This window comes from Cannabis sativa, chromosome 5 (genome assembly GCF_029168945.1).
Source record: "Cannabis sativa cultivar Pink pepper isolate KNU-18-1 chromosome 5, ASM2916894v1, whole genome shotgun sequence".
Lineage (NCBI taxonomy): Eukaryota > Viridiplantae > Streptophyta > Magnoliopsida > Rosales > Cannabaceae > Cannabis > Cannabis sativa.
In genome coordinates, this window is record NC_083605.1 from 64,808,994 (window position 1) to 64,822,811 (window position 13,818).

Genomic DNA, 13,818 nt, shown 5'->3' on the forward strand with positions numbered 1-13,818 from the left:
AATATAAAAATCACACACTAAAATGTACATATCCGGTCACAAAACCGGTGTTTCTAAGTTAAAGCAACAAAATTTACTGTTTGCTACAGTAAAATATTCTTTGTCATATGTGAGGTGTGCCACACACACCTCAAATGCAAGTGAGGAGCTACATAAGCCCCTTATATTAAACAATATTTACTTTTAATTTATAACAGTTCTGTCTAAGTGGTAACAACTAAGAACTCGGTTACTATACTATAATTTTGTAGAAGTCTAAAACAACAAGAGTTTGAACTTGTAACCTAACAAACACAACTAACCCCAAGCTTTTTTTTTTTTTTTTTTGAAGGAAACTAACCCCAAGCTTAGTTAGGGTTACCCCCGAAACCTCCACCCATTCGAGCTCCGCTGAACCCGCCGCCAACGAGGAGAACGACTCCCTAAACATTCAAATGATTTTCTGGCGATATCCCGTCACCGTTTCAGACAATGGCTGATACGATTGCGAAATTCCGAGATATTTTTGGTCAGATAGATTCGTGTTCCCCTCTTACAGATTCGATAGTTCAGACCTATGTGAGTTTATTTTACGAATTGCTCATTCATTTAAATCGTTTTTTTTTCTTATTCGTATCTAATACGAAGAACTTAAAAATATCAGCTTTATGAGGCAGAAGGAAGATCCCCTCCTGCAGGGCTACATATTTGGAAAGGTAGTATATTGGACTTTTGACAATTTCAGAGTCTATTTTACTTCACATCCCCAAAGTTTTACGTTTTTGCATATAAATTTGCTCGCACTGAATGTGTGATCTAGATGCCTGTAAAAGCCAAAAAAAAAAAAAAAAAAAAGAAAAGAAAAGAAAATAAAAAAAAGGAAAAAAAAAAGGAATGAAACTAGGGAGTGAGAATAACATATGTTTACTCCTTAGGCTCATTTTGTTAGGTTCAATATTGAAAGGTTTGGTTTTGTACTTGTCAGAATATCTCTCCACTCCAATGCCATCCAGTGCATCTCTGTTTTTATAAATTTAAAACAAATTAGTGTATAATCTTTAAATATATATGCATATCTAATAACTAAATACACACCTTCATTGTAGAATTGGGTAGTATCCTCTCACTTTCAATTCGTAATTCCTTACAATTTTGCCAAAACCATTCTCTGCCCAATTCTCACCCCAGGAGTTCTGCACTATCCACAAATGAATCTTGTCTTTTCCAATTAGCCTAACACCTTCTCCAACTAATAGCATTGCATGCCCGTAATCTTCATCTCCTTCCAGTTCATAATTTGGTCGGTAGATGCTATTAGCATCTAATTTACGTAAACCTTTGTCGTAGTGAGCGGTAATGACCATCGGCCCTTGTTTAAGCATTTCGCTTATTTTGTCATTGTCATATCTTATGAGTCCCCAATTTTCCACTGTGTACAAATTTTGAAACTGAATTTATAGGTAAGTTTTAGTTTTAAAAATTATTAATAATAATAATTAAAAAAAAGATTGAACAGTATCACCTCAGGTATCTTAGTTTTGTCGAAATGAGGATGACCCTTAAAAGGGTAACATTCTTCAAGTGTAATCCCGCTGTCTCTTATGAAATCCATTGCCCAGGAAACTTGAAAACTTCCGTTAACCTTATGGTTGATGTAAGCAACATCAATTAGATGTTGCGGGGAGAGCGTCACACTTGTCCCGCGCAGTGCTTTACATGATGCAACTGCATCTGCAGATGAAATGGCCCAGCAACACTCTGCATGAAATTAAAACGAAACATATTATTTGTTGAGCTGTCTAAGAGTGAATTTTAACTTGACATATTTGCATAAAAATGTATATATATGTAGGTATCTCCCAAAGCTTGTGGACACACACAAGGTAGGAAAGTGGTGTCAAGAGAGGAGGCAGTGATGAGGATAAAAGCAGCTGTGGATGCAAGGAAGGAGAGTGGATCTGACATTGTGATTGTGGCCAGGAGTGACTCTCATCAAGCTGATTCTATGCAAGAATCATTATGGTGAGCAAAAGCATTGACTTGTGTAAAGTTGCTCTTCATGTTCCTAAACTGGTATATATATACACACAAATAAGTTTTGAGGCCAAATTAATGAGTTTTTTCTTTTTTGTTGGGTGATCATGTAAATGATTATGTCATTTATTTTGCTTCAAGGAGGGGGAAAGATGCCCATACTAAGTCCAAAGTATTGGATATTATCCACTTTCCTTGCTTGGGGTGCCTATCCGAGCAATGCAGGTACCTATCTAAATTCTATTGAAAGTGAAAAACTAATGGTTTTTAACCAGAAAGAAATTATAATGTATAGAATTTTTCTACTTTGCATATGTATACTATTTCAGTATATACTAAGACTTTCTGTGCCTTTTCTATAACAAATATATATATATATATATATGTATTTGAGTGACTATCTACCTTTTCCTATTTTGACAATATTAGTATACACTAAGACCTGTCTAGGAGTGTTGATTATTCTAGTTACAGATGATGATAGTCTATAATATATGGACGCAATTGTAGCACAAGCTTTGGAGAGGGGTTATGCCTAATAAAAAATCTGTGATGCAAATTGCAAAAGTTTACAATAAAAATGTGTGTATTGAGTAGTCTATATTCTGTTTTATGTAATTTATGCTTTTAATAAATATGATGCAAATTTAGTAAGAATAAAATTAATTTTCTAAAAGTACTACGATAGTTTTTTTGTTTGGACCTGCATTTAGTTAATTAATTTGCTTTGAAAGATATCTAACAATAAATTAAGGCATAGTTTAAGCCAAAATCACAAAAAAGTATGATTATCATTATTAATACACCACACATTTATTACAGCGAAAACTAAATACAAAATAAAATAAAATAAAATAAAATAAAACACAATACAAAGACTACAAAATAGCCATAGATCTAAACGTGAAGGACACCACCCTAACCCTCCTTTTTTAATTTTTTAATGTTTTTAGAATTAATTGCATTGTGATGTGAGGTTTCAAAATGTGATCCATTTCCATGTGCAAAATCATTTTAGGGATACAAATTAATAGATTGATAAAAAAGAAAAATAATAAATAGGATGATGCAAATTTAGTAAGAATGGCATTAATCTTTTAAAAGTACTTGGAGATTTTAAAAAATGGAATTACCTGCTGTACCCTGATTTTTAATGCTTGGTAGAGCCATCTTTTTACGCCAATCTATTATAATGATATCCTTAGCCATGTTATCTTGAACTTTGGGTTGTTCCTTGGAATGAGAGAGCTTAGACTGCATTCTTGGAAGGAGAGGGTTAGGGTTTAGTAGACTCCTCTTTTGGAAGGAGGAGGGTTTAGGGTTTAGTAGACTAGATGGGAGTAGAGTGTTTATTGATGGAAGTGTGAAAATGGGATTAATTGGATGATAGAGAGGACATAATGGTTATTTTTACCTTGTTATTTTTTTTAACTAAATAAAATTAAAATCTGATGAAAAAAAAAAATAAAATTGTCCAAATTTTGGAATCACACGTTTATATGGATTTTTTCTAATTATTTTTCATTTTCATATTTTGTTTTAATTATTTTTACAATAAATTGTTTCTTAACTATCAAATGTCAATATGTGAAAGGTAATTAATTTTGTAATAAAATGTAAGCGGTAATTAAATACTGATTGATTTTTTTTTTTTTATATATAAAATGTATATATATGTTTTTTTGGTCATGAATTAATCTTCTTTAAATCATCAAAATGAATAATTATTTTCTAAAACTTGCTTAACCTTAATTTGATTTTTATAGACGACTACTAAAATGTATTTAGCATCATAGTATGTTAAGTACAATACCATTTGAACATTTATGCCTAATGAGAAAATAAAAATAAAATTATTGTTAAATTAATATTTTCTAAGAGTATTCTTAATTATTGCTAAATTATTCTTTATGTGCCTAATTGACATTCGGTACAACATTTAATTTGAATTTAATATTTTATTTTGTTATTTTTTAATATATTATTATACTATGTAACTTTAAAGTATGGTTTATCTTTTTACTAATTAATTTTGTATTTTACATTTTTTTAACAATAGATTACGTTACAAAATTATTAGGAGTGTTTATTGTCTTATTTTAAGACTAATAAACCACATAATTAAAGTCTATTCTAAATTATTTTTTATTGAAATAATGAATTTGTCATTAGTTAAGTTTTTTTTTTATTTTTTTTAAAAGGATTAAGTTTAACATCTATATTTTTTAACTGAATAAATAAATTTGTCATTAATTTTTTTAATTAATTATTAACGCATCAGTGTAATTAAGAGAAAAAGTGTAATAGGTCAGTTCTTCACTTGACTGCCATGATGAGAAATGTTAAAAGATACCAATAGTATATAACAACTTTTTTGGTGTCATATCATTATTGATGCAATTAATTATCAAGTAACTTTTAGGGAATATCACAAAGCGTCACCTTTAGTAGCGCTAAACACCCTAGGGTGTCCAATAACAATGGTTCTACCATGATTAAGTATTAATTACTAACTTAAGTTACATAATCATAAAATCTTAATTATAATTATCTATTACATTTTGTAAAATAATTAATTTTTAGTTTTTTTTTTCTTCACATTATAAAATTAGTGTCAAGATAAGTTATGACGATGACAATAGACATATATTAACGATTTGTTTATGAATTGTAAACGATTCATGGAATCATGAAATTTTAACTAACTTGATCATAATAATAAGATGATTTTAGAATATTTGAAAATTATTACCATCTTTGAAATGAAACTAATATGATAATCGTAGGAGACTAAAATCAAAAGACCCAATTGTAAATTTGAGACATATAATTGAGAAAGAAAATCATACAACAGACTGCTATTAGTAGTAATTAATATATATGTACTTCTCCAAAACTTAAGGTATAATAGGGAGAAGTTTTTTTTAAGAAATAATATGTTCCATACACATTTACACGAGTCTACTCTTATTACAATGGATTGATCCAAAAAAGATGAGAAACTAATAAAAATTGATATTATAAATAATGTATTTTAATAAGAAAAATAAAATATAATTCTTTTCCAATATCAATGATCAGAAGTTGTAGAGCTTTTATATATATGCGTATGGAGTATTGGATTCAATTCAGTGCCATATTTGCTCTCAAAAAGTAGAGGAACCACAACTTCTGCAATAATAAAGAAATAGTAAATATGACAATATTTATGTTATATTCATTCATAGCATAAAGATTACTTACAAGATATTGGATGTTAAACTTACCACTTCTTGAAGACATCGATGATGTAGAATTCTTTTCGAAGCTAATTAGTCAAATGAAACTATACAAACGAAAGGAATGTACATTGATTAAGAAATGCTTAAAACTGAAAACTAAAAATTTCATAGAAAAACCTTCAAATGAGAGAAAAATATAAAAATGTAGATTTAAATTAGAGATAAATAGAAATACATATTGTACAATCATCAAATAAGAGAGACGTAAGTCATCAAATAAGAGAGATGCAAATACAATCTTTTTAGCATGAGATGGCACGCGAATGAAGAAGAAATACAAATGAAAAAATCATATAGAAATTTCGTACAAAGACTTAATAAATAAACAGAACGCCCTAGACCGCTCGCAGTTATATGGCCCTCAGCGAGTTCACACATACAAGCATCCAAAGTTCCACTCACCACCGGCATTCTAGGCTTTTAGTTACCTGAGTCTGCACATTGTATTTTGATAAGAGTGAGCTACTAAACTCAGTAAGGAAATGTGTGTTACAGCTAAAACGTACATGCACATATTTAGACAAATAGCAATATATAAACTTAATTTTATCACTAACAACTAACAACTAGGTTCTAAGCTAAATCACATAATAATGATTACGCCCGAGTCCGACTTTGGCAAATAAATCCGAGCTATTGGACTAAATGGCGGAGGGCTGGGTTGATAAGAAATCGTACCCACTACTAAATGGCCCCCTATCTACCATATACACCCGTATTTAACCATTATCTTCTCGGTCAAGCCATGTCACATAAACTATAATCTATCTAATTTAAATAATGTTAAACTACTATACTTTATTTAAATAACATAACAATCATAACTAAATAATGTGAATTTTATAAACACATTATTTACATACATACTTAAATAACATGAATCTTATAAACATATTATTTAAATATATACCTTTAGCAATGACCATGCTCTAATACTATAAACATACATAAATAACATGAATCTTATAAACATATTATTTTAATATATATTATAAAGTACATTAAATAACAAACAATAAAAAGTCAAGCAGAAGACCTTAGTTAACTTCTCTTTTACTAATCTCACTCTTCCTATGAATGTTATTACATACATACTGAAAACTTATATTTATCTATTTAATTTCCTTACCTCGAATGTGGAGTTCTAGCCTTGATTGCGAGAGTGATCCTTGAGAATCAACAATTGTCTTATGAAAAACCTAAATTTCATACTTATTAATTAGAACATATTATAATAGTATATATACAAAATCTTAATCTTGAATCTACAATCCAAATCATATAATGCTATACCTTAATTAGCTTCCAATGAGATCTAGTTGAGCACTAAAACTTGAATGTAAAAATAGTGGTGATACTGATGTCGATATGATGAAGGAGATGTGTATATGTATATGGGGATGGTGGTGATGTAGTGATGGTGCTATCGTGTAGCTATGGGACTATGGCTATATTGTTTTGAAGAGAAACACAACAATGAGAAAAGGAGGAAAATTTTGTTGAAGGTAAGAACTTGGAGATGTTGGTGATGGTGGGCTTCGGCCTAGGATGAGTAAAGAGTTTAGAATTATTATTCTTTGAGAGTGATGGATTAGTGATATTGGTTTTGAAACTTAGAGAGAGTGATGAAGTGAGCCACGAGATACAATGTATGCTTGGATGTGTTTGTGAGATTAGAAGGGAAAAGGCCTCTTATTTATAGACTTTGATTGGACTTAACTCTAGTTAGTGTAACCCTACTCCACCCTTGAGTTAAGCTATAATAAAACTATTTAACTAATCACCATAATACTTGTCTAATTCCATTTGAAAGTCCCATACACGTTTCATGTTGAATATTGTTTGGATTTAGTCAAAAGTTGAGAGAAAAGCTAAGGGCAGTTCAAATGGTAATATTCTTGGACTTCACTTTCGCGACTATAGATTCAAATGTTTATGCTATTAATTCTCTAACTATTACTCAAGTGTATCTCAACAAATCTTGTGTCAAGCCTATGTATTCTTCTTATTCCACTATAATCTCACTTAATGCCACATGTATAAGACCACTCCAAGAAACACTTATCTCTAATTTAAAAATTGATTACTACTACTAATACTCAATATTATCATTAATTATCTCTTAATAATTAGTTAACCTAAATCATAATATTTAGCTGTTACTTTTACTACTATTACTTTTCTTATCAAAATTGCACACGTTCAAAAGTGTCACTAATACTACTACCAACCTTGATTTTTTTTTTTGAAAGAAAGGATGTATCACATTAAATCAAATCAGCTGTTACAGGAGCACTAATAAATCTAGGACAAGCATCTGTCCACAAATCAACCCTAAGGAACTAGTAACAGACTTTGCTAGTGCGTGGGCCACACCATTCGCAACACGCGGAATGGCACAACAAGAACCACCACCAACAGCAGCTAAGAGAGAAATAATCTCCTCAACAATCGGTTTATACATAAAAATAGAATTTGGAAAAGTAATCCAAGAATTAACAACAGAAGAATCCGTCTCCACTCTCACCAACTTGTAGCCCAGCATGGACGCCCACCGCAACTCAACACGCATAGCCAAAAGCTCAGCTATCGCAACCTGAAACTCCCCAACCCCACCCACCGCCCAGGCCACCCACACCTCACCATCCCCACCTCGAACGACCCCCCCAAACCCAGCAAACCCCCTACCCAGAGTAACCGCCGCATCAACAGACAACTCAAACTCGCCTCGCAAAGGAGGACACCATCTACGAGGCACGACCGAACCACCAGCAACCCCACTCCTCAATACAGCCCCCTCAACCCCCACACCAGCCCCTTGAAATTCAACCAATGCCTCGTGCGCAAGCTCGACAATCCCACACAACTGCGATTGTTTTTGTCCGAACAAGACAGAATTACTATCATACCACACCCACCACCACACCCTTAAAATCAACTCAAACTCCTCCTTGCTACATCGAAAAACGCTACTAGTTACATGACTAAAATTGACATATTTCTTAGCAATCGTTGATTCCACATCAAAATATTCATATTAAAAAATAATAACCAAATATTTTGGTTATTACATTAGAAAATATATTACACAATCAGCCTTTACTCTTTAGTAAGAATAATAAGCCTAAGCCCAATCCCAAAGTAAGCTAAAGTTCAAATGGTAATATTCTTGGACTTCACTTTGGCGACTATAGATTCAAATGTTTATGCTATTAATTCTCTAACTATTACTCAAGTGTATCTCAACAAACCATGTGTCAAGCCTATGTATTCTTCTTATTCAACTCTAATCTCACTTAATGCCACATGTATAAGACCACTCCAAGAAACACTTATCTCTAATTTAAAAATTGATTACTACTACTACTGCTCAATATTATCATTAATTATCTCTTAATAATTAGTTAACCTAAATCATAATATTTAGCTATTACTTTTACTACTATTACTTTTCTTATCAAAATTGCACACGTTCAAAAGTGTCACTAATACTACTACCAACCTTGATTTTTTTTTTTTGAAAGAAAGGATGTATCACATTAAATCAAATCAGTTGTTACAGGAGCACTAATAAATCTAGGACAAGCATCTGTCCACAAATCAACCCTAAGGAACTAGTAACAGACTTTGCTAGTGCGTGGGCCACACCATTCGCAACACGCGGAATGGCACAACAAGAACTACCACCAACAGCAGCTAAGAGAGAAATAATCTCCTCAACAATTGGTTTATACTAAAAATAGAATTCGGAAAAGTAATCCAAGAATTAACAACAGAAGAATCCATCTCCACTCTCACCAACTTGTAGCCCAGCATGGACGCCCACCGTAACCCAACACGCATAGCCAAAAGCTCAGCTACCGCAACCTAAAACTCCCCAACCCCACCCACCGCCCAGGCCGCCCACACCTTACCATCCCCACCTCGAACGACCCCCCAAACCCAGCAAACCACCTAACCGGAGTAACCGCCGCATCAACAGACAACACAAACTTGCCCCGCAAAGGAGGACACCATCTACGGGGCATGGCCGAACCACCAGCAATCCCACTCCTCAATACAGCCCCCTCAACCCCCACACCAACCCCTTGAAATTCAACCAATGCCTCGTGCGCAAGCTCGACAATCCCACACAACCGCGATTGTTTTTGCCCGAACAAGACAGAATTCCTATCATACCACACCCACCACCACACCATTGAAATCAACTCAAACTCTTCCTTGCTAAGCACATCAAATAAATAAACAAGCAACTCCGCTAAGGAACCCGTCCGACCTCGGTATAAATGATGCCAAACCCGCAGATTAGTCCAAAGAGGAAGTAAAGATGAGCAAAACACTAAAGCATGCTCGAGAGATTCCATTTCCTCCCCACACCTATTACAAATCGGCTGCACAAGAACCTTGGGTCTAATAAGCTGTGAATTAGTAGGAAGAGCCCGATGATACATTCTCCAAAGGAAGATCTTTACTTTCTGAGGGACCTTAAAATTCCACAACCCATTCCACTAGTGAGATTGATTACAAGAAGAGGAGCCTAACCTTTCACCCAAGACATCAAGAGCCACCGCATACCCACTTTTCACAGTATAAGCACCAGTAGAACTATAATGCCAACACCATCGATCAGCACCAACACCAACATCTACATCCATCTGCAAGAAGTGTTGAGACAAAGCCTGGAGATTCCAACCCCCGCCTACATCAATCAATTCATGAACCATCACATTGGCCGAAGGAACAATTGTAATAGGGCGAAAAGTCCTCGACTGAGGAATCCAAGGGTCACGAAACACATCAATAGAATGACCATCCCCGACCACCTTCCGCATCCCCATCCGTAACAACTCTAACCCCCAAACCAAACTTGACCACAAATGAGATGAATCTTGGCGATCCTTAGCCTCCAATATTGACATTTTCGGGAAATACTTATGCTTCAATACCCGACCAGGCAACGAATCCGGCGAATGGAACAACTGCCACACTTGCTTAGCGACCATAGCTTGATTAAACAGGACCAAGTCCTTAAAGCCTAATCCCCCTTTCACTTTCGGCTGACAAACATCATCCCATTTCACCCACGCAATTTTCTTCTTATCACCCTTTGTACCCCACCAAAACTGAAGAATGATTGAACGCAGCTTATCACACGTCGCAACAGGCAATTGAAACATACTCATAAGGTAATTCGGAACTGCCTGCAAAACCGCCTTAATAAGAATCTCACGGCCCCCCGCTGAAAAGAAACTCTGCTTCCAACCACGCACACGTTTCTGGACCTTGTCACAAATACTAGCAAACGTGCGCTTCTTATTCTTACCAATAACTGTCGGCAACCCCAGATACTTGTCGTGAGTGGCCACTGAACTCAAGCCTAATATACCCAATACACTAGTACGATCTGCTGGTTGAACATTCGGGCTGAATGTGATTGCAGATTTATCAAAATTGACTTGTTGCCCGAAAGCCCTCTCATAACACTGAAGAATCCGACGAATAGACTCCGCCTCCCTACCATTAGCTCTACCAAATATCAAGCTATCATCAGCAAAAAATAGGTGAGAGACCCGCGGACCAGAGCGAGAGCACCTAAAACCCATCAAATCACCATTTATCTCAGCCTGTTGAAGGAGCATTGAAAGTGCCTTAGCACAGAATAGAAACAAATAAGGTGAAAGAGGACACCCCTGTCTCAAACCTCTCGAAGGGACCACACTACCGCGAGGCCTCCCATTTACCAAAAAAGCATACTCAGCCGAAGACACACAGTCCATAATCAAGTCCAGTCACCGACTCGGAAATCCAAACCTGGACATGATGGCACGCAAGAAGCACCACTCAACTCTATCATAGGCCTTACTCATATCCAATTTCAACGCCATAAACCCACAAACTCCATTATTCTTCTTGAACAAAGAATGTAGCAACTCAAACCCCACCATAACACTATCATGAATAGCCCTACCAGGTACAAAAGCACTCTGAAACGATGAGATCAACGGAGACAATGTACCTTTCAATCGTAATGCCACTGCCTTAGGCACAATCTTATACATGACACTACAAAGACTAATAGGCCGGTATTCCTTCACAAACCCAGGCTTACTAACTTTCAGAATCAAGACAACATGTGACTTATTGAACTTCTTGACCGATTGCTCCCCATTGAGAATGGCAACGCACACAGCAGTAACACAAGGACCAACAATATCCCAGTACCTATGGAAAAAGATTGCTTGGAACCCATCCGGCCCAGGCGCCTTCGTGGCCCCAATAGCTCGAACAGCAGCAAACACATCATCAGCAGTAAACCGAGCCTCAAGCAAGTCCCGCTTAGCCTGAGAGACTCTGGCCTCAACATTACCAATACCCTCTTCCACCTGTTGCAAAGTAGGAGAAGTAGAGGAGAATATTGTACCAAAATAACGCTCAATCTCACTTACAATATCTTCTTCAGTACTCAACTTGCGGCCATCCTCCGTCATAATCTCCACAATTGCGTTCTTCTTTTTCCTACCCGTAGCCTTATTGTGGAAATACTTAGTATTTCTATCCCCAAGAGCAAGCCAATCCGCCCGCGATCTCAATTTCCAGTAACATTCCTCACGAGTAAAAAGGTCATTCAATTTATACTCAAGACGCTTTACCTCCTCCATACGGACCAAAGGCGCTGAAACACTAAGAAGATCATCCAATTCTTTCTGAGTTTCTCTAACCTGTCTAGGAGTAGACCCATACTTACTCTTATTCCACACCACCAACTGATCAGCACACGAGCCAAAAATATCAATAAGACTATCTTGATTAGCTAAAGGATAATCCGTTGACAACCAGGTCCTACTAATTATTTCTTGACATTCAGGATCCTTCAACCAATGAGTTTCAAACCGAAAACACCTCTTTTTATCATACTTTCGCCGTCTAGTTACATTCTCCAGAGTTGCCACAATAGGTCTATGATCTGAGTGAAGGAAGTCACCATTAAGAACCTTAACAGAAGGGAACAATTCATGCCACCTTTGGTTACAAAAATAACGATCAAGACGTTCCTGTACTTGCGCACCCCCATTCCTTTTATTGATCCATGTAAAACATTGACCCTCAAACCCCAAATCCGCCAAAGAGCATCTATCCAATGCTTTTTGGGACTCAGTCATAGCCGACATACTGCGATCAGAACCACCCTTTTTCTCATTTATCGAAAGAATCTCATTAAAATCACCGCCACAGATCCATGGAAGATCAAATAAATCCTTAAGCCTACATAACAATCTCCATGATTCAGAACGGCAACTCGCCTTTGGGTTACCATAAAACCCAGTGAACCGCCATAAATCCCTACCAGGGCACTTAACCAGAGCATCAATATGACTAGAAGTGAACGACTTGACACTCACCTCCCAATCATCATTCCATAATAATAACAGACCACCACTCTTCCCAATACAATCAACATGAAAACTATTTAAAAAATTAACTTGTCGCCTAATACCTTCCGCCCAACCACCATAAAGTTTAGTTTCCGATAAAAAAACTAAACTTGGGGAGAACTTACGAACCACTGCTCGCAAGGCAGTCAACGCACCAGGGTTCCCCAAGCCCCGGGTGTTCCAACATAACAAACTCATGGCTCCTGGCGAGCTTGCTCCGCAGACTTCGCCAATACTGAATTCATAATCTCGACATGCATATCCGAAATTCCATCTTTTCTTCCCTTCTTTACACATTCATTATTGTACTTAACATCCATCTTCCTTTTACTACCTCCCCCCGAACGCGGACTAAGCTTATTTAGAGCATTAGCCACAATAACATGGGACAACTTCGGGCTAATAGGAAAAGAACTAGACTTAGGCATACCTTTTGAACTACGGCCCACAGAAGAGTTGACTCGCTTCCAAGTCTTGGTCTTTTGTGCTTTGATAAGAGGTTCAAAAGTATGTTGGAATGCATGGCTAAAAGATAACTCTTGTTGAGATGAGTGATGCAAAATTCCTTTTCCCTTATTATTTTGTTGTATCCGCTCCTTACTGGGGCCCACCTTTTGAATCTCATCAATACTTTCCACAATCAACCCAGCCGAGGAAGCACCCACTGCAGCTGACTCACGTGGAAGCACCTCCTTGACTTTCAACTTCTCGGGTACACCACTTGACTCATATCCTCCACACACCACAGGCGGCACACACTCCATCTTTTCTTTATCACCTCGACCACCTTCAGAGGAATGAACTTCATCGTTCCCACATGATGACCGAACCCGTAACTCCGGATCGCCACCGCTTCCATGTTCAGTAACAACACCATTCAACTCTTCTTCATCACGTTCCCGTCTTTCCAAGATAGAGGTTGGAGCCAACTGTTCCTGAGTAAGGCCTGAGAAATGTGGCCGAGACCTCTCCACCGCAGAGATGATTTTCGAAGCTTCCCCCATGGTCACGATCGGCCTGTTATTTGGAGATTCCGCACGCTTCTTGTTGAACCGTAGACTATCTCGAGGAGGTGATGCTAGAGCACACAA

General features: G+C 36.3%; 2 protein-coding genes across 6 annotated transcripts; one reads left to right on the top strand and one right to left on the bottom strand.

Annotated features, from left to right (window-relative positions):
* Positions 1 to 332: 332 nt before the first annotated feature.
* Positions 333 to 3,629, bottom strand: LOC133037979 (uncharacterized). The gene is made up of 3 exons (XM_061115836.1): positions 3,147 to 3,629; positions 1,502 to 1,737; positions 333 to 1,427 (listed from the first exon to the last, which is right to left on the bottom strand). Exons 1-3 carry the CDS (start codon positions 3,271 to 3,273, stop codon positions 1,077 to 1,079), a joined length of 714 nt encoding a protein of 237 aa, XP_060971819.1. The 5' UTR covers positions 3,274 to 3,629; the 3' UTR covers positions 333 to 1,076.
* On the top strand, positions 417 to 8,682 carry LOC133037980 (uncharacterized). Of its 5 annotated transcripts, none has more exons than XM_061115839.1 (5): positions 417 to 558; positions 644 to 695; positions 1,832 to 2,001; positions 2,155 to 2,238; positions 7,576 to 8,680. In XM_061115839.1, exons 2-5 carry the CDS (start codon positions 648 to 650, stop codon positions 7,829 to 7,831), a joined length of 558 nt encoding a protein of 185 aa, XP_060971822.1. In that variant the 5' UTR covers positions 417 to 558; positions 644 to 647; the 3' UTR covers positions 7,832 to 8,680. The 5 variants fall into 5 exon arrangements, with proteins under 5 accessions (XP_060971822.1, XP_060971823.1, XP_060971824.1 ...); XM_061115840.1 differs by having other exon boundaries at positions 7,585 to 8,680; XM_061115841.1 differs by lacking the exon at positions 644 to 695 and having other exon boundaries at positions 420 to 558; positions 7,547 to 8,682.
* Positions 8,683 to 13,818: the final 5,136 nt, after the last annotated feature.